Source organism: Melanotaenia boesemani, chromosome 21 (assembly GCF_017639745.1).
Source record: "Melanotaenia boesemani isolate fMelBoe1 chromosome 21, fMelBoe1.pri, whole genome shotgun sequence".
In the NCBI taxonomy this organism is placed as follows: Eukaryota; Metazoa; Chordata; class Actinopteri; order Atheriniformes; family Melanotaeniidae; genus Melanotaenia; species Melanotaenia boesemani.
This window is the reverse complement of record NC_055702.1, coordinates 13587724-13609011: the sequence shown is the minus strand read 5'-3', so window position 1 is coordinate 13609011 and position 21288 is coordinate 13587724. Positions and strand designations below refer to the sequence as shown.

Here is a 21288-nt window from a genome sequence, read left to right as displayed (position 1 = left end):
AGTTTGGCTGAGTTCTGAACTTCCATCCTTTCCCTCCCAAGTTCTGTGATAAGCCTGATAGCACTCGAATTGCCAAACGAGAGTAAATACCTACAGGAGAATATTGCAGTAACGAAAGAAACAGATTGTTTACAGTATATGTATTTGCCATGGACTGTATACAGTCCATGGCAAATACCAAGAACATTGGCACAATTTTCATGGCTACTTTTTACTTATTACTTTTATTATTACTGTATGTTAATGTGTGTTATCATTGTTTCCTTAATATTAATTTATATTTTGATTACCATGTACAGTTTTTAGTCTAATACAGTTTTAACCAGTGTTTTTTATTCCGACATAACATTTATTAAAAAAGAAAACATGAAAGGTCTATTTTAAATTAGTCTGATCCAGTAAGTTTCCCATGTTTGGAATGCTGTAAAATCCAGCTCATATTTATAAACATATTCTCCCGCATGTTAGAGTAAAGACACATGAGCCATCATGCCTCAAACTACTTAGGTTTGAACAAAGATACCGAAAAACTGAAGATCAATAAGGAATTAGCCCAAACTCTAACTTTCTGTTCACATAATTTGCAGACCAGTGCAGCAAGGCACATATTCTAAAAAGCTTTTAATTTTGTGGCTACATTAGAAAATTAATGTATGAACCAATACCGTACAGCACATCACCAGCATACCTATCTTTCTTACGGTACAAACTGCGAGTGTTCTCATATTTGTAAAGTAAAGTGGTCTTGAGGATTTGGATATATTGTGAATTTATCTTTCTTTTTTTGTGGATGAAGGTGTATGCTTGGTTTAATTTGCCGACCTTCTCACTCATTTGATATATTTCACCTTTCCTGTAAGTACTATATGTTGAGCTCTGCTGAAAACTAGTAACCACTTCTTTGTGTGCATGAATGTAATTAGCTGATGAAACTAAGCAAGACTAAGTTCAAACATTACACAGCAAATTAAGCTCTTATGTCATTATGTGGTGGCAGGATGCCCATAGTTGAACTAGCTGTCCAACTCAAGATCATTACACAAATGCAGTGACATGTGAACTCTGTGTGTCTCTCTCCTGCAGACAGACAGATGGACTCAGCCAGTCCTGAAGCATGAGACATAGAGGGGGGGTTGATCCATCATGGGACACGGTGTCAAGTAAGAGGCAATTCCAGAGTTTCACTGTCTCAGAGCTAAGTTTACCACAACTAGAGCCACACTAATCTGTGAGGGGAGTCACTTTCTGCTCCTGAACCTGTCTGCTTAACCCGACCTAATTCCTGCGTCTGAACTTTAGTTTCTATTTGTTCACTATTTCTTCTGAAAATTTTGTTTGTTTGTTTGGGATTCATTTTTGGAGAAGAATAAGAATCCACCATGCAGTCCTGTGCCAGGTGTGGGTTTGTGGTCTACCCAGCAGAGAAGATCAACTGCATCGATCAGGTAGTGGAAATTTTGGCACTTGGTTGTATATTTTCAAATTAATTTTTTTATATGGCATATTTGTCAAAGACTTACATTTCTTAACTTCTTAACATAATCTTTCAATATTGCGAGCAGTTATAACAATCAACTTCAAATATGAGATTTATCAAGGAAAAAATAGTGTATGTGGCAACATTTAAGTTATTCTACGTTGCTAACATCTCAGCTACAATACCTAACTAAGCTACAAAAAGGTGAATGTTTTAGAAAACAGCATCTGCCAGTTTATTATGCATTAACAATACAAAAGGGGGTTAAATTGTTTCTAGATTATGATTTGAGGAAAAGACGTGTTCAGACAGGTAAATAGTGAAGTTTAAACTAATAAGATGGCACAGCTGTAACTGTTATCATAAACAGTTAAAATAGCAGTCACATCATCTTCTCTCTGATGTTCTGACAGGATGGTTATCAGATATACAGTACATTTTATGTAGTTAAACTCAATATCGCTTCTTTTCCATCTAATCCATTAAGATTACACAGACAATTAAGTTTTACAAAGATGTTTTATATTGAAATAGCTCCATTGTACAGTAAGCAGATTATGTTATGCTATTTATACAGGATAGGGGGAGGAAGGTACTCTTATATGTGAAACTGATGATCAGCTAAGCACATTAAAGAAGTTACTTTTAATCTAGATTAAAATCATGTTTCCAAAGAACCCTAATGTTAAAATATTTTAATTTGTCTTTCTTTTTTATAATCAGAATTGGCACAAAGCATGTTTTCATTGTGATGTCTGCAAGATGGTCCTCACTGCTAACAACTTTGTCAGCCACAAGAAAAGGCCATACTGCTCTGTGTAAGTGTTACATTTCTATGTTGGTTTGTCTATAATCAATAAAACTGATCTAAAATTCAAGTTTAGGTATGAAAATATAATGCTCCCTTTACAAACCATTTTTACAGCAGACATTTTGACTTACAGCTGCAGGAAAGTCATTTAATATAATTGGTTTCACCCTTGCCAATCTGAATAAGGTCTATTTAATTCCAACCATTCAACGTTTGAAGGGACTGTTTTCCTATCTTGTCCTTTCAGGCACAATCCAAGGAACAACACGTTCACAAGTGTTTACGAGACCCCCATCAACATCAATGCAAAGAAGCAAAGCAAGGCCAGCAGTGAGGTAAGTTTACATCATTTTCAAAACCATAGCAACAAGGCACATGCTCTGGCCCTGACTCAGTATGCATTGTTGACAGGCTGACATAAGCCACTGTATATGCCATGAGTGAAATATTCATCATGGTTTGTCATGAGTAGATTTATTTTTGAAGGCTGCTTTCATAGTAGTCACTGATACCTGCATAATTCAAATGCTTTAAGACTTGGTCTTAGGCCTGGATGTCTGAGAAGTTTTCTGATATTGTTCTCATTTAGCACCATGATATGTAGACAGAATATTGAAACTCCAACAGCACCTCTATAATTTATTTTATTTATTGAATTTTTTTTATTTGACAGGGACAAAGCATTTAAAAACAAAAGAACAGCTTTAAATAAGGCAAATTCAGCCAATGGGCTAATTTCCATTCGCTGTCTCTGGTCAGATCTTACAAAGTGTTGCAAATAATGTTTAGCAACACTTTTGACTTTCAAACATATATTTAGAAAACTTAATAACTGACCCCACTGTTAATGTTACAGTGAGATAAAAAAAAAAGTGTCATTCCCTCTTTGTGAGAGGACTAGATAAAGGTGGACTGCTGCTCTGAGTCCGTGGTGATGGCAGTGGTTTGGAATGGATAGTGTGGCTTAGGTTATTTCTGTTTTTGTGACAGAGGCGAGACTGACCCCTCTGCTTTGCCCACTTTATGCTTTAGGGGGCTATATTTATATGTCAGGAAAAACACCCTCACATCCTTTCCTATGCTCTGCCATGCCACCTGTTTCTGTCTGTCTAAGCCTGTCTGTGTCTACAAGTTTAAGCAATGCTCCTATGCTAACAGCAGTGGTTGGCTAGCAAGCTCATTAGCTGCTGTTATTGGCCACTAGAGATACACATAACTCTGAGCTGAGATCAGATCATGTTAGATGCCTGTTAACACTGTTTGAACACAGAAAAGATGTTTAGTTTCTTCATGTTATTAGATACAGGCTACATATAGGTATTTAATAAATTTAACTTGTAGCCTATTAGCAGTTTACCTTAGGTTTTGACTCAAACTTAATTTCTGCTAGCTCTGTTATACGTTGAGTCCCTGTGTCTTCCTTCACCATAAATCAATTCTAATGTTAGCTTAGGACATAAGCTGAATGAGCAGTCCCGGTTTAGTTCTCCATTCTGGATCTTTCTAGCAAGTCTTTTTTCATCTTAATTGGAACACATCAGTTATTAATAACAATATGCTTATATTATCCTTTCATCATATTTAGACTTAAAGGTCCCATATTATGCAAAATTCACTTTTTAATGGTTTTGGAACAGTCATACTGGTCCCCCCGCATGTGTAGGAGACCCGTAAGTGTGAAACTCTTTCAGGCGCTCTCTCTCCCCCCTGCTCCACCTCTAGGGAAGTAAGCGCTGAATTGAGCGAGTTTGAAAGCCTGTACGTTAAGACGTCATAAGGGACAATAACCACTCCCCACAGAGCGATGGACCCGTCTACCGGCTCTCAAAGCCCGCCCTCTAAAAATCACCTAGCGCCCAGTGTTTTTCCCTCTTCGGCAACCCTCGTTAGCGGACATGGCTAAGCGACAGAAGCACTGTTCTGTTTGTGGCTGCATAAATGAACACGAAAACGTTTTTTTACTTCCATCCACTGAACCCACGAGGACTGAGTGGATTAATTTTATTTTTGGAGGAAATGTACCCGGAAAACTTCCAAAGGTTTTGCATGTCTGTGGCCAGCATTTCAAAGAGGACTGTTTCCACAACATGGGGGCATGGAAAGCAGGCTTCGCCAACCGTTTGAAGCTGAAGCCAGGTTCAATACCAACTGTCCGTGACACAGCTGGAGAGGTAAGAGCTGGCAGTTATTTTATCGTTTCGGCCTTATTAGTCTGATAGCTTGAAAATATATTAGCACTGTTGTAAATGTAGCCAAGTCACTGTTTCTACTGTTTGTATCCGGTGCCATTGTGCATCAGATTGATGAGCGTAGCTAGCTGTGTTCTCCGTGCGTCGCGGTTTGGGTCGGTAATGGGGGCTTCAGGAATGGGTTCCGGTGTTCCGGCGTTTGTTTATCCTTCACTACGCTGTAATCAGCGTCTAGTTACCGCTAAGGCCTAACCTGTCAATCACCTCATGACGGGCGATGCGATGGGCGGAGCCAACAGCTGAGCTGCTCCACCAGGGTTCCGCCCACCATAAACGGCACATTTCTGAAGCTGCTAAAAAGAGGGAGGTGAAGAGAAGCCGCTGCACTCAAACTGAGGGTCGATTTGTCCATACCATGGCGGAAATATTTCATTTAGATATTAATGAATGGTCTCAGATTGGGAATAAAGTGTATAATATGGGACCTTTAAAATAGCAGCTGATGACTTGAAATCATCTTAATGAGCTTTTTTTTTTTTTTAGTACTGAAAACATCCAACCAAAATGGATGCTGCAGACATCTGTCCACTGTGTGCATGTGCTAATTTGTGCTGGCTTTGGCTTAACGCTTATCGTCCATGTGCATTTATAGCTGAAGTATCGTGAAGATGGCGAGTGCTTTATGTCCACCTTCCACTGTGACATGAGATCCATGGAGCTGGAGAAGGCTCGCCTAGCCAGTCAGATGGCCAGCCAGGTGAGCTCCCGGGAGAGCAACTGGCCATTACATCCAATGAAAGGGAGTTTCAACATTAATTTTAATCTTTTGATGCATTTAGATTTTTTTTTAAAGAAAAAAAAATGTGTTAACCATTTTAGTTTTTGCAGTGGTACATTTAGTTCCCTAATCAATGTTTAGCTATTCCAGATCCTAAAATAATCATTTAATGCAATATATAATACTGTGAAAATTATGCTCATACTAAGCATTTTGGTTTTTTCCCCCCCTTTTTATTAGTTTGTTTTTGGTAACAGATCTGTAAAATCACAAAGCTGTCAAAGTCCACAACAAAGGAAGTCTATTCCAAGGAAAGATTGCCCCTGAGCTGACTGACATTGTTTGTAGTCCAGCATTTTCTTCCTTTACATCTTACCATGAAACACATTTGCATATTGACTGCCTGGAGTCCAATTAGACACACCTAAAACAAAGCATAAGAAGCAAAGCTTGCACACCAATAAATTGGATTATCAGAGCAGAATGGAATTTTTGGAAGCTTGGGCCTAGGGCTGTTATCTAGCAAAAGAGAATGAAGAGTCAGACCCCTTGCTTTTTCTCCTCTCATGATTTTCATCTGGGCATTATCACAGTACAAAAGTCTTGAGCTACTCGTAATTTCTTTATCGATAACTTGTGAAATAGATGTAGCTATGACAAACACAGTTTGTCAATATTTGAATTGACCACCGTTTTTCTTCAACAGAGCCTAAACTTTCTGCTAATAAAATAGCTCTTCAAGCTTCTTGAAGTACACCGTAAAGCTCTTCTTTGGATGTTGACTGCTTTTTGTTCAGTTCTCTAAGATGATCCCACCCTGCTTTAGTGATGTTGAGTTGTGTGGGAGATTTTATCCCTGTGTAATGAACAGATTTATTAAGATAATGACTAATTTTCAGTCTATATCTTGTGTGATGTGACTTAGGTCAACTTTTATTTACTATTTTTTTTCTACAAGAATGACTTCTTGACAGTCGCCTTTCCATGGGGACAATTTTTTTATGTGGCTTTGGCAAACAGCTAATTTGCTCAACTGCATCTCTTAGGTCCTGCATCATGCCTTTCCTGGAGAAAACTCTACAGTCCTGCAGAAAATAAAACTGCAGGATAGAGCATTAGACTTTGCATTCTTCAGGAAGGTTGAAAAAAGAAAAGTAAACCAGTTATATAACCAATATTCTTATAAAGACAGATCATGCTTAGTTCAATTTTTAGCAGTGAACATAGTCCAAGTTCAGCTAGGTGTATTTGTTGTGTCTTAAACCTGTTTCAACTTAATTAACACATCATAAAAACTACTTAGTCCATTACGGGCCGCGGGTAAGCTGGAGCCAATCCCAGCATTAACAGGTGAGAGGCAGGGTACACCCTGGACAGGTCACCAGTCCATCGCAGGGCCAACACATAGGTGACAAACAACCATTCACACACACTCACTCCTAGGGAGAATTTAGAATCATCAATTAACATGCATGTCTTTGGACGGTGGGAGAGAGCCGGAGTACCCGGAGAGAACCCACGCATACACGACGAGAACATGCAAACTCCACACAGAAAGGCCACCACCCTCAAGGTTCGAACCCCCCCCAGCCGAGATTCGAACCGGCGACCTTCTTGCTGTGAGGCTGCGGTGCTAACCACTGTGCATGACCTTTTACAGAGGTCATTTGCTTTTAATTGATTTAATCTCACAGATTGATTTTTGACCAGTTCAAATGTTGAATTGACAGAGTGGACAGTGATTTACACTCCCAAAAGAAAAGGTCACAGATATTTTCTGACATGTTTTTCAGTCTAACAGGCCCCAGAAGTGGTTTTACAATTGAGATATGAGTGTACAAAATAAGAAAAGTTTAGAGTTTTTTTTTTTTTGTTAATTTAAGGAAGAGACATAAAATTTAGCAGAGCCCAATATAAAATAATGAATCCTAAAATTAGCATAACATGCTAAAAACGGAATTATGATGGATAATTACAAGATAAAGTGGAGGAATCTGATCTATTTTCTGTTTGGTGTGGAATTTAGCTTTGTTTGCCCTGAGTGGATGCAACCTTATTTAGTAGCCAGGGTGTTGCAGATTCAAAGTTACTTCCCACAGGAAGGGCTGGGATTGATCCGCTTCTTTTTTTTTCCTTTTTATTTTTCCACTACTTAACAGTCCTTTCAGTCTCAGTCTGAGTTCTCGCAGCAGCAGACCTGGTATTCAGGGATGGTGACCAACCAGGAGATCGTTACAATGTCTCAGGCGCAGAAGACCATCAGTGATGTGAGAACATTGATTTTTTTTTATCTTTTTTTTTTTGTGCTGAAAGTGTTCTTATTTCTTTTACATATTTAGATTGTTTTATTTTATCATTCTGCTTTGATGATGATTTTGATTTTGATTGATTTTGTCCTTTATTGCAGGTGAAATACTCAGAGGAATATGATGAATCAAAAGGAAAAGGCAGCTTCCCTGCAATGATCACACCAGGTTACCAAGCTGCTAAGAAAGCCAATACTTTGGCCAGTAGTGTAAGTAGATTATAGACTGTACTAAATTTTTAGGTTCACATCAGCTGTTTCTGTAAGTAGATAATGCGTCTTTTTTTATTAATCTAAAAAGCTAAAGAAAGCTAATTGTGTGTGTGTGTTTTTAGCTGGAGTATAAAAAAGGACATGAAGAACGAGTCTCAAAAAACACGTTTGTTGATCCTCCAGAGGTGCTCCTAGCCAAGAAACAAGGACAAATTGTTAGCGATGTAAGCTTTTAATTAGTTTTTTCAGCCATCGCTCATAGATCATGGTCTTCTTCCATTAATTTCTACTTTTTTTTCTCCAGTATGCCTACACAGAAGCATATGAGCACCAGAAAGGGAAAGGTAGCTTCCCAGCTCATCTCACCCCAGGATACAAAATTTCAAAGAAGGCCTCTGAGCAGGCCAGTGATGTGAGTAGCACAATAACAATGCTTACAAACTGTATGGAGTCAAAACACTGTGGCAAGATGATGATTCCCAGTTAATCATGTCGTGTCCTCCCAGATTAAATATCGTCAAACATATGAGCAGGAGATAAAGGGTAAAGCAAGTGCTGAGGCAGCAGCTGCTGAGATGGTTCACGCCAAAGAAAATGCAGAGAATTTCAGCCAGGTATGGATATTTATTAAGACATGACACTTTCTTACGAAGAAAAAACTATTGGAAAAGTACTGGTTGGACAATGAAAGGTATTCATGTGCTGTATTTACATTAATTTAATCATGAACAGTGAATTTAACTCAAAACAAAATTTTAAGTTTAAGTTGTATCATATTGTATATTAGAAGTCAAGTGAATCAAGCCCTCTACTTATAGATTGCCTATACTGAAGAATACGAGCAGCAAAGAGGTAAAGGAAGTTTCCCTGCAATGATCACTCCTGGTTATCATCATGCAAAGAAGGCTCAGGATTTTGCTAGTGATGTGAGTATAAATCTAAAAAAATCATTTCCATTCAAAGCAGCTACAAGTACTCATAAAAGCTGGAGACATCTTATACCAGTGCTGCTGATGTGTGGATCCTTAAATGTTTATTTAAATTTTTGCATTTAGAGAAGCCTGTGTGAGTTGTGGCGCCATGTGAGCTGGTTTTCAGTGCTGTCAAAACATTGCAGACTACAGCATGTATGAATCTCAGCCTCATCCATCATGTGGCCTTGTCATTACTGAAAAGACGAGGGAAAAGAGTGAGAGGTCGTCCCTCTGTCATAACTCTCCAAACTGATTTCCCAGACTGAATTAGGCTGTGTGTGACTTGATCCTATGCAAATAAAACAGGTACTGAATCTTTGATTTTTTTTTGTTTGTTTGTTTGTTTTTTTGCAGCTGAAATACAGGAAGGACTTAAACAAGATGAAGGGCACATCACATTTCCATAGTCTAACTTCAGAAGACAGTTTGACATTAAAGAATGCCAAAAAAATCAACAAGATTGTTAGTGAGGTGAGTAAAACACTCCACCAAGAAGATGGAGCAGACTGAGTTGGATATTATTGGGAGAAAACTGCCCTTCTGGTTTTATTATGGCAAACAAATCTGTTTTAGAGATAAATGTATTGAGGTTAGTGTGCATGTGTGCGTGTCTAAGAGCTGGAAATATAGGGTGTAGCGTGTCAGTTTCTAGCAAACATAAAGTCACCCAGCCTGCATTTCCACCATCGCTGACATGCCTTTGTGGTGAAGTTGCAGTTTTCATCCAAGGCCACAGAACATCCCATCAAACTCATGACACTGTACCTCACTCAGGATTAAGAGCCCTCACAAGCATCTATTCTCAGCCTTGGGAATTTCACATAAATATGTAAAGTGTTAGTATCTATTCTATATCACATTTTCCAAAGAAAAACAAAGACATTCAGTAAAAACACTTCAAGTTATAAGAACATTCTTGTCTTATAACTTGAATGTTTGAGGTGTTAAATATTGTCATGGTGTCCTTGTTAAGCTTAGCACAGCATATTTTAGATTAAAACTGCCTCTCAGTGACCCTAGAGTTATGATGAGGTGTCAGTGATGGTGACCGATTAGCAGAGTGCCTGTTACTGTACAGTATAATTAGCACAAAGCAATGAAAAATGATCAGCTCATTGGTGCCTCAAAAGGATAAACTCTGACTCTTAAAAAAAGAAAGATAAATAAAAAAAGTTGTCGTTTTACTGCTTTATATTTGCAGGTGGAGTATAAAAAAGACTTGGAGAACACCAAAGGACACAGCATCAACTTCTGTGATACGCCGCAATTTCGAAATGCTGCTAAGGTTGCCCAGTTCACTAGTGATGTGAGTCTCCTGAAAAGTATGATTAACATGACACAGAGATGCAAATTAGATGACATAATACTTTGTCCTTAGAAGATTTTGAACTATTGAAATTCAATCTGTGATTGTAAAGTGTGAGCATTGTTGTTACATTAGAGAGTCTTACAGATTTTTCCCCTTCATTTCATATTTTGATAGAACAAGTACAAAGAGAAATACACTACAGATTTAAAGGGCCACTATGAAGACTCTGGTATTGATAAGAAGACCATGCATGCCATGAAAGCAAGGAAGCTGGCGAGTGATGTAAGTCTTGCTTTTAGTGGACTTATTCATAATAGAGCTGCTCTTCCTAAATGTCATGATAAATCGCTACGAGTATTTTTCATGGGCTAAAGTCCCATAGGATCCTTTTAGATTGTAAATAGAAATTTTTGTTTCACTGCTTGTTTCAGATTTCTTATAAACAAGGCTATGAACAGGACCAAGGTGAATACAACTACCCAGCCACTCTCACACCTGGTTACCAAAGCCAAAGGAAGCTGGACCCATTGAAAGATGTATGTTTCCCTAAACTAGCTTAAGCTGACGTTTATAATCAAATTAGTTAAAATCTGGCTAAGTAAAACAAACCTTAAAATGTAAAATATTTGAATAAACTGGGGAATTGCTGAGTTTGAATTGTGTTAAATTGTGTCCTTTATGGTTGCAGAAGAACTACAGGCAACATATCGACCAGGTCAAATACAAGTCAGTGACCGACACACCGGAGATCGTTTTAGCGAAGAAAAACGCTCAACTTGTCAGCAATGTAAGCAAACAGCACAAACACAACACACTGCCAACGGTCTGATGATGAGCACTTTCATTAACTCTATCAGGAATTTTTTCACTGTTATCTGCACCGAGTTCACTGCTGTGTGAAAACACATAATCCATGTGTCCCTTAGCTGAATTATAAAGCAGGCTATGAAAAGACGAAGCACCAGTACACTCTATCCCAGGATCTGCCCCAAATCCAAAAGGCCAAAGCTAATGCTGCGTTGTGTAGTGATGTAAGTTCACACAGAAACAAGTTTCTTACAAATGCAGATGCCTGGCTTAAGACATCATGTATGCATGCAGAAGTTCATTCAAAGCCATAACTTTGTTTTGTTAAGTTATGATTTAACAACTCGTTATCCAGATTAAATATAGAGAAGAGTGGGAGAAGACAAAGTCTAAAGCATGTGAAACTGGTATGGACGACCTGAGCGTGAGAGCAGCAAAAGCTTCAAGAGACCTCGCCAGTGATGTAAGTTATCGCACGCTCTTACCCACTGCAGCGAGATGAGACTGAGCTGACATCTAAGTGGCTTTAATCAGATGTAATAGCTGGTAAATTAAATTGGATGGGCATGTGTTTCAGATTAAATACAAAGAGACCTACATGAAAAACAAGGAGAAGGCAGTGGGGGTCAACATGAGTGACTCCAAGACTCTACACTCTCTTCAAGTGGCCAAGATGAGCAGTGATGTAAGCAGAAATAATTGTGTACTAGCAAATTGCTTCAGAATTTATGTTTTTACACTTCCAAGTATATGTTGTAGATTATATCCAACATGTCAGCAGTCAGCAGACTTAAGTGTTGTTACTGTTAACACCTCAGATTGAATACAAGAAGGGTTCCAAGGAGAGTCAGGCCCAGTACAGCCTTCCTCTGGATATGATCAACCTCAGTCATGCCAAGAAGGCTCAAGCCCTTGCTAGTGACTTGGAATATCGCACAAAGCTTCATGAATACACTGTCATGCCTGATGACATCAAGGTCCAGCAGGCCAAGAAGGCTTATGCCCTGCAGAGTGAGGTAAAATAATTACTTTAGGGGCTACATCAGAGTGTAGAGCAGCAGATCTATAAAATAAACAAATAAAGTCATGTTGTTGAGAAGTTTTGTCTTCCTTTGCCCCACAGAACCAGTATCGTTCAGACCTGATATGGATGAAGGGAGTAGGCTGGGAGACCGAGGGATGTCTCAACATTGCTCAGGCCAAGAAAGCTGGAGAGCTGCTCAGTGATGTAAGTCCACATATGAGCTCATATTTTAGGTCATTGCTGACACTCATGTTAATGCTTATCAGTTGTTCTTGCTCCTCAGAACAAATACCGTCAGAAGGCAGACAAAATCAAGTTCACACAGGTGGCGGACGACCTCTCCATCAAGCATGCTAAGAAAAGCCAGGAGCTGCAGAGCGATGTAACATCTCATTACTAAAATATTTTATCATTTTTGTCTCATTATGTGATGCCACTCCCAATACATCTCTCTTATTTTCCAGTTGGCGTACAAAGCAAACACAGAGCAGATAATACACCAGTACACCATCACAAAGGACGAGCCCCTTTTCAGACAAGCAAAAGCGAACGCTGACCTGCTCAGTGGGGTAAGCTTGATAAAATCATACCATCATGCTCATGCTTGACTATACAGGATGATTTTATATAAATGTCTTAAGTTTTTAAAATCTTAAAGTCTTAAAAGTTTATTTTTATTATTATTTTTGCACTTTAACTACTGTGATGCTTCCTTTAATTTGTGGAATGATGAGTAAAAAACAGAAGTAGCTTTGAATCATGCCTCATTAATTGCGCGTGGTCTCTATCAGTGCTGAGGAGGGGGTTTCCATCTTTTCCTTTTACACAGTAAAACATTTCATACAGTCCTGGCTAAGCGGCTGTCTTAAGAAAAATGAAGCAGAGTAAATTTTTACATCTTCAACTTAAATGATTTGCTGCTTGAATTCACCAAAAAGTTTTTTTTATTATTATTATTATTGTAAGATTTATTTATTCATAAATGGAAAAATTTGATTAGAATTGAAAATCGGATGAATTATATTTAGAATTTAAGACCTATGAAATGATACAGAAAGATCATTTCTGGTCAATTTGCCTTGCATGTGGTAAAAATTTAATATATATTACTTACATATAAGTAATGTTTTATGTTTTTAAAAAAAAACTTTGCAGAAAGTGTACAAGAGCCAGTGGGAGAAGCAGAGGGAAAAGGGCTTTGAGCTTCGTTTGGACACTCTATCTATACTCACGGCTAAAGCCAAGAGAGACTTGGCCAGTGACGTGAGTTGAAGAGAAAATATCTTTAGATATTTACAAAGAATAAAAAGCTTTAGATTACACTTTCATATTTTTAAACTCAGATTCAAACAGTTTATTAAATGTTTTTTGCAGGTCAAGTATAAGGAGAATTATGAGAAAACCAAAGGTAAAGTGATCGGTATCAAGTCAGTCAGCGATGATTCTCAAATGGCTCACTCTGCTCTGGCCACCAAACTCCAGAGTGACCGCTACTACAAAAAGAAGTATGAAGACACCAAGACTAAATATAGGTGAGGCTCTTGACTGTGAGGTGGCCTTTTTTAATAATCTTGGTTCTCTAGACTCACGTTCAAGTAAAATTAACTATACAGACGATCTGATAAAAGGTCAAATTGTGGTGTATTTGAGTGCTGACGTTTCAAGGTTTGCATTCACTTTAAAGATGTTGTTATGTTCTTTGATTTATAAATTAAGGGTGACATAGATTCATTCAGCTGTTTGGTAGTTAGAGAGATCATTAAGGCCTAACTGGCTGCCTCTGAAGTGTCCCTGCCTTTTAATGAAATAAGTCCAGATGTTGACTTCAGAGGGAAGGGATATGTGACCTATATAATGGCTCAAGACTTCTTAAAGTTCAAATAAAAGTAAAGCTATTTAATTTAACAAACACTATATATTTAAGGTAGACTGGAAACTTGTCAGTTTAAGAAATGAGTTATATTTAGATTATTGGCACATTCATCAGCTTCGGTACGTAGGACATCAACCCTCATGCTAAGCAAGTTAGAAAGAATGTTTCACAGGGGCAGACCAACTACTTTTCAAGTCCTACCTCTTGTTGCTCTAATCAACCAATAACAAGGATTTCTGTCTTCATAATTCTCAGTACCCCCCCCCCCCCCTTTTGGGTCTATTTCTTCTGCTAGTTTAGGTTCTACATTAAAAAAAAAAAAAATCTATCGGCCACCTCATTCAGGTTGTTAATTGCCTTATCTTCATTTTAAGCGGGAACGACTGCAGTAATCAGGGAGCCTCTACTAAAATGCCTTAAATCATGTGAAACAAAGCTCCTTATTTTCTGTCTAATAAAAATCTTCTTCCCAGTGTCTCTCTGGACATGCTGAATATCAGCCAAGCCAAGAAGGCTCAGGACCTGGCCACTGAGACCAACTACAGGACTTTCCTCCATAAGTACACCACTCTGCCAACTGATATGAATGTAGCCTGGGCTAAGAAGGCCTACAACCTGCAGAGTGATGTATGTCTTGTTTTGTCTGTTTGTGTGTGTGTGGTTTTTTTTTTTTTTTTTTTTTTTTTTTAAGGAAAAGTTTTGTCTAGCAAAAGTAATTTAATCAGGATGTTATATAATTTGAAACTGCAACATGTGCGTGTATCTTCAATTTTAGAAACAGTACAGATCGGACCTGAACTGGATGAAGGGTGTCGGCTGGGAGGCCTCAAAATCTCTGGATGTTCAGCAGGCAAAGAAGGCCGGAGATCTGGTCAGCGAGGTAATAACTGGCCCAGTGCACTACTGGAGCAGCTTCAGGTTAAGGGGAAAAAAAATTATTTTTTTACTAACTCCTAGATGCAATAACATTTATATTTCTTATCCTTAATTAAGATTTTCTTCTTAAACTGGAAGTCAAATTAAAATGAACATAATTAAGTGTCATGCAGTGTTGGAATAACCTCTCTTAATAGCTAATAATATCTTTGAGAAGTATGCCAATGAAGAGGCCATGAAAACGCGATATGTATGATTGTGTAACATGCAACTGAAAGGCATATAGGTCAGAAGATATTTAAAGAGTCTCAGCCCATTTGTGTTGCCTAAAAACTAGTTTACATATGTGGACTACAGCCCTGGTCTGAGTCCAGCATCTGAGCCTTTTCACAAACCAAGCCTGACTTTCCATTTCTCTCCATCTTTACACAAATAATAGTTTGCCAATGGCTTTTGTAATGTCAAATAGATATAGTATCTTGAAGATTGATTTAGCTTTACATCTCCACCTAACAGTAGAGACAGATTGGAAATTAAGAAAAGTGAAGAATGTTCTAGCTCATATGTGGTCAGTGGGTTCACCTGGTCATTGAATCCTTTGGTATAAAGACCTGCGACTGGTACATGCAGAACTTTTTGTGACACGTCTACTCTATTCATAACCTCATCAAAAGCAGCCACTCATTTACAGGGTCATTCCAGTCAGGGTTACCAACATTAGCCCATGAAATGACAGAGTGATCACAAATAGAACAGAACCCAGAGCTCGTTATGAGCATGGGTTTTTCTTCTATTTATGTACACATATCAGTATCAGCGTCTGAGTGTGTGTGTGTGTGTGTGTGTGTCTGCAGTCCCTTTTGTTTGTAATTTTGCCAGGTAGTTTGTCAGGACTGCTGCTGGTAATATGTTTGTTCCCTCTAGTCTTCCGTGCACCGTCTGTTTCCTGATTACATCTTACTGTGAATTGATCTAAAGTTAATAATTTTGCTCTTTAACTTTCTCTAGAAAAAGTACCGGCAGGTTGCGAGCGCTTTGAAGTTCACCAGTGTTGAAGACACTCCGGAAATGATGCAGGCCAAACTCAGCAACAAACTGGCTATTGATGTACGTTCAGCTGCAACTTGCACCCTCAATTATTTGTTTAGTTCACAAGAAACATCATGCAACTAATCTGACATAAATGCATGTCTGTGACTGTAATTATAAACATGAAAACTCTGTTTTCCATGAAAGGCTGAAAGATATTTTCTCTTTTTTCCTGATTTAGTGGATGGACAGTAATACTGTTAGTGGATGGACAGTAATACTGTTATTTCTGCTTACAGAGGTTGTACAGGAAGAAAGGAGAAAACATGAAGCACAGCTACACACTCAGTGGCGAACTGCCTGAGTTGGTGCAGGCCAAGATCAATGCCATGAACATCAGTGAGGTAAATCCATGTTTTCATCAGCTCTGATCCATCGGGCAGCTGATCAGTCTATCCAGTCAGCTGACGCTTTGTGTGGTTTTGCTTGCAAAATTTGTAGAGTCGTTACAAGGAATCTTGGACCAAGATACGTGACGGTGGTTACAAGCTGCGTCTGGATGCAATTCCTTTTCAGTCTGCCAAAGCATCTGCAGAGATCCTTAGTGATGTGAGAGTCCTTTTTAAGTCATATTACAACACTTTGTAACATGAAACTCTATTATTTTTTCATTGTGAACGGACTATTTATTGCACTGATATCCTTCTGTCACTGATGTTTTATTTTAGCAAAAGTACAAAGAAGAGTTTGAAAAGACTAAAGGGAAGATGATTGGACTGAAAGGACTGCAGGATGACTTAAACATTGCTCACTCAGTCCATGCCAGCAAGCTACAAAGTGATGTGAGTTCTCTTCTCCTGCCCTTCAGCTTGAAAAAGCAAATACAGTTTTGCAAATACTATAGAGCCTTTTGTCATTCTTTTAGATTAAATATAAGCAGGACTCTGCAAAGCAGCTCTCCAAGTTCCACCTCCCTATGGACATGATGGAGGTTGCCCATGCTAAGAAAGCCCAGTCGCTGGTCAGTGATCAGGACTACAGGCTCTCTCTGCATCACTACACCTCACTGCCTGATGACCTGAAGCTGCAGGCTGCCAAGAAAGCATATGCTCTGCAGAGTGAGGTGAGAGGGACTACTGCATATGATGTATTTTATTTACTCATTTAATAACTTCTTTATTACTATGTTATAGTATTAAAAAAAAACACTTAGCAACTTTTTATTATTCTAACTTACATGCCAGTTAGGAACATTTTTCTTATAAACATTCATAAGGTTTTCCAGCTACACTGCATTAAAGAAAACTTGCATGTGTCCTTAAGCAATGAGCTTTTTTGGTTTGTCTCTACCCAGAATAGACAAATTAAACATATAATGCATTTTAAAGGAACTGAATACCTCACACAAGCTAAATCACTACGATCCCTATAGAAAGTGTATCGGTCTGATCTGAATTACCTGCGAGGTGCAGCCTGGATCGCAACTGGAGCTCTGCAGATCGAAGGGTCCAAGAGAGCTACAGACATCATCAGTGATGTGAGGCATCTACTTTATTTGTTTCTGTTTAGCCCCTGTTAATCATTTAATGTACATAAACCCTCATATATTCAAACCAACATATGCAATTTAGATTTTTTTGTGAGATCTTGATTTACCAAGAAATGTGACAACTTTTTCTTTCTTTTACAACAGAAAAAGTACAGACAGCAGCCATACCACTTCAAGCATACTTCTGTTGCTGACTCTCCAGATATTATCCATGCCAAATTCAGTGGACAGATCACAAATGATGTGAAGCACTTTTCTAATTCTTATATGCTTTCATGTTCTCTACAGTTAATATTACAGCCATGCGGACCATTAAATATAAAATGATGATTTCCATCTTGTCACTGTCTCACAGCGTTTGTACAAAGAGAAAGGGGTGAATGATCGGCACAACTACACTATTACAACTGAGAGGCCAGAGATTACACAAGCCAAGATCAATGCAGCCAACTTCAGTGAGGTACTGATAGTATATCTGAGCTCTGCATCTGTAAAAAATAAAATGTCTTTTTTTTCTTCCCTTTGCTATTTTAAACGTAATGTTCTTTGCTTTGGTACAGATAAGGTACAAAGAGTCCTGGCACACTCTAAGGGCTCAGGGCTACAAGCTCACCATGCAGGACATCCCCTTCCAGGCTGCCAAGAGCTCTACAGGCATTGCCAGTGATGTAAGCTCATACGTGACCACTGACATAATGTGTGATTTCATGAAATCAGTTTTGAATCAATATGAATAAAAAAAAATTAGACTAAACTAAACTAACCCATTTTTCTACAGTACAAGTATAAACACAATCACCTGCTGGACAAGGGGAAACACATTGGTGTTAAAAGCATCACAGACGACCCGTATCTGCTGCACTGCCTGCAGGCTGGTCGGCTGGCTAGCAACCAGGAGTACCGCAAGGATGCGCTGTCAATCAGCGGGCAGTACCACCTCACCCCAGATATGATTCATCTGGTGGCAGCGAAGAATGCCCAGGCTCTGGCCAGCGATCAGGATTACAGGAAGAGGCTACATGAGTACACAGTACTGCCTGATGACATGAAGGTCAAGTGGGCCAAAAAGGCTTATGAATTGCAGAGTGAGGTGAGTGGTGACAATAAGAAAGACTGAAAAAAAAACTTAACCAGCATTGTGCAACTTCTCTGACACATCTTATTGTTTAATGTAAAGAAACTCTACAAGTCAGACCTCGGTTTTATGAAAGGAGTGGCCTGGGATGGAGTGGGGGCACCACAGCTGGAGTCTGCAAAGAAGGCTGGAGAACTAATAAGCGATGTGAGTAAATGTGGAAAACAGTGTTTGTCAAAAATCTAACTCAACTGGCATCACAACAACACCGCGTTTTTTTTTTATGTAGAATTGTTATATTTCTGCCATTTATTTGTTTTTATTTATTTTATTTCTTATTTATTTTTTTGTTTAAATTTAATAAATGTCTAAATCCTGCTTCAGAGTTTTAAATTCTGGAAGAAACCTTCAGAAAACTTTTTTTTTATTCAATACTGTGTTATCTTAAGCCTTGTCCATTTAAACTCATAGTGATTAACACTTTAATCAGTGCCTAGAGCAGATGGTATTTATTGCAGGTTATTCCTAAACAGTCCAACATTTCTTGTTCTTGACTTCTATTTAAACTCAAATCTGAGGCATCTGTGCTTAGTTGTATACAATGTTCCTACCTGCAGAAGAAGTATCGTCAGCTACCAGACAGTCTCAAGTTTACCTCAGTGGCCGACTCTCCTGATATTGTCCATGCTAAGCAGAGCTATCAACAGTGCAGTGAGGTAGGATGAAAAAATAAATATGCTAAGAAAAAATTCAAAGCATAAATACACTTAAAGGAATATTTTAGGATAAAAGTAGATGCTAATTCTGTTCATGGTTTTGTCCACTGCAGAGGTTGTACAAATCTGGGAAGAACGATGACCAGCATAAATACACCTTACATTCAGACGACCCAGACTTTGTCAGAGCGAAGATTAACGCCCAGCAGATTAGTGATGTAAGACACTTGTTCACATGTGTCATATTGCAAATGCAAACACAAGCTAATTGATTAAAATCTCTATGAAAAGGTTCTAATATCCCCCCCACTTTCGTTTTCCATGTAGAAAGTTTACAAAGCATCTGGGGAGCAGGTGAAGACATCAGGCTATGACCTGAGGCTAGATGCTATTCCCTTCCAAACTGCTAAGGCCTCCAGAGAAATTGCCAGTGATGTGAGTATCTCATAATTTGGTTCTACATTTTTATTTTTAAATACATTTTTAAAACAGCCATTCTTAAACGTTTTTTGAATTTCAGTTTGTTAATGTGCTCTGAAATCTGAAGCAGCAGCTCATAATTTTAGTTTACTGTTTCCTTCAAGTAAATTCAGTCAAAATACTGTCCTCCTAATAGTTCCGTTACAAGGAGTCCCATCTGAAGGACAAGGGCCACCAGGTGGGGCTGCGCTGTGTGGAGGATGACCCTAAGATGGTGCACTCTCTGGCAGCCAGCAAACTCCAGAGCAACCTAGAGTATACACGCCAGTCCAAGAAGGACCGTGCCCACTACAAAATCCATGCAGACCAGCCAGAGTTCCTGCAGGCCAAAAAGAGCCAAGCTCAGGCCAGTGATCTTACCTACCGACACAAGCTCCATGACTACACCTGTGACCCAGAGCAGCTCACCGTTAAGCATGCCAAACAGGCTTACAAACTGCAGAGTGATGTGAGTAATGGAGCATGGAGTTTACTGATGAATAAGAGTTTTTGAGAGACAGAGACTCAGTGGTTGTTATGCTTTATTGCAGGTGAACTATAAGTCAGACCTGAACTGGATCAGAGGAGTGGGCTGGACCCCTCCTGGCTCACACAAGGTTGAGCTGGCCCGCCGGGCTGCAGAACTGGGTCTAACTGAGGGGAGTACAACTGACGAGGCGATTGCAAAGTATCAGCACATGATGATGGTAAGAGAACAAAGATGGTGGATTTTAGTATGAAGCTGTATAGTGTGATAAAAGATAAAACAATAATGGGTTTAGAATTTCTTTAAAAGGGCTAAACTCTCTCCTGTCTTCACCTTTCAGCTGCACCACCAGCAGCAGATGGAGCAGCAGTACCAGCAGCAACAAACCTCAGAGCAGGTGGAAAACAGCGAGGAGATTCAACAAGATGTCAATATGGATGCTATGGAGGTTCTTCACGTGAAGAGGAAGAAAACCATCCAGACAGTCCAAAAGAAATCCTCCACCACCACAACTTCATTCAGATCCATGGAGAAGAAGACCAGCTCTGCATCTTCCTCCTCAACATCTGCACTCCAGAACACAATGAAGATGACTATGTCTAGTAAAGCTGCTGCGATAGAAAATGCATAGAGCAGAGATTGATATATGATGATGTTTAAATATAGTCAGAAAATAGCCAAAAAAAAAACAATGGAAGGCATTAAGCATGTTGACCCAGAGCAGGGCTTGTCAAGTTTGTTACAAAGGTTGTTAAGGTATGTGTTGAATAAAAGGGAATTCAAGGTAATTTAATAAATTTATTAAAAACTCTAAATGTCTTCAGATATCAAACCAAGATGATCCACAATGCTGAAACTGAATTAAAGATGTTACAGGACAGAAGTGAAAGAGATGCCGAATTAAACGTTTGTTTTTTGCTTTTGTACACAGTGTTAAAGGTAGAGAGCAGGACCAGAGTTTGCTGTGTGGCCAGCTGTACAAACAGAGGATTTTTACATTGTTTTATCTATACTAAATAGCACATGCTGCAAGTGAAAACTGCACAAATAACTTCTATGCAGCCACACAAACACTTTCTGATATTGCAGTGCATTTTGAGCTAGGCTCGATTACAAAGGAGAACAAACCCACTGAAATATGGGCTCTACTTATGTCTGGCAGGTTCAGTTTAGTGAGTTTGTGACAGTGGCTCTTTTAACTCAAAGCTGGGCTGGGAGTAAATGCTGGTTTTATTGCTGATTGAATAAAATGTTTTTCAATGGCAAATTAAGTTTCTTTTTCCTCCTAAATGAATTGAGATAAAAGGGCAGGGGAAAAAAGCTTTAATGTTCAGTTA

The 21288-nt window shown here is 38.8% G+C and overlaps 1 protein-coding gene across 2 annotated transcripts; it reads left to right on the top strand.

Annotated features, from left to right (window-relative positions):
• Positions 1–1217: 1217 nt before the first annotated feature.
• Positions 1218–20739, top strand: LOC121631944 (nebulin-related anchoring protein). Of its 2 annotated transcripts, XM_041973048.1 has the most exons (43): positions 1218–1445; positions 2201–2295; positions 2536–2623; positions 5130–5234; positions 7415–7522; positions 7663–7770; positions 7896–7997; positions 8078–8185; positions 8280–8387; positions 8592–8699; positions 9102–9218; positions 9949–10053; positions 10231–10338; positions 10488–10592; positions 10745–10843; positions 10983–11087; positions 11219–11326; positions 11441–11548; positions 11682–11879; positions 11987–12091; positions 12171–12269; positions 12352–12456; positions 13043–13150; positions 13262–13419; positions 14234–14387; positions 14536–14640; positions 15645–15743; positions 15965–16069; positions 16167–16274; positions 16394–16507; positions 16591–16788; positions 17098–17202; positions 17359–17457; positions 17570–17674; positions 17775–17882; positions 17993–18304; positions 18392–18496; positions 18907–19005; positions 19119–19223; positions 19333–19440; positions 19622–19933; positions 20016–20171; positions 20292–20739. In XM_041973048.1, exons 1-43 carry the CDS (start codon positions 1380–1382, stop codon positions 20580–20582), a joined length of 5412 nt encoding a protein of 1803 aa, XP_041828982.1. In that variant the 5' UTR covers positions 1218–1379; the 3' UTR covers positions 20583–20739. The 2 variants fall into 2 exon arrangements, with proteins under 2 accessions (XP_041828982.1, XP_041828983.1); XM_041973049.1 differs by lacking the exon at positions 5130–5234.
• The last annotated feature ends 549 nt before the right edge of the window (positions 20740–21288 follow it).

Bases quoted from the DNA above. Each gene is read 5' to 3' on its own strand.
- LOC121631944 (XM_041973048.1), top strand. From the start codon at position 1,380: ATGCAGTCCTGTGCCAGGTGTGGGTTTGTGGTCTACCCAGCAGAGAAG. The intron at 16,275-16,393 runs GTGAGAGTCCTT...GTTTTATTTTAG, and splicing joins CTGCAGAGATCCTTAGTGAT to CAAAAGTACAAAGAAGAGTT. The intron at 19,934-20,015 runs GTGAGTAATGGA...GCTTTATTGCAG, and splicing joins CTTACAAACTGCAGAGTGAT to GTGAACTATAAGTCAGACCT.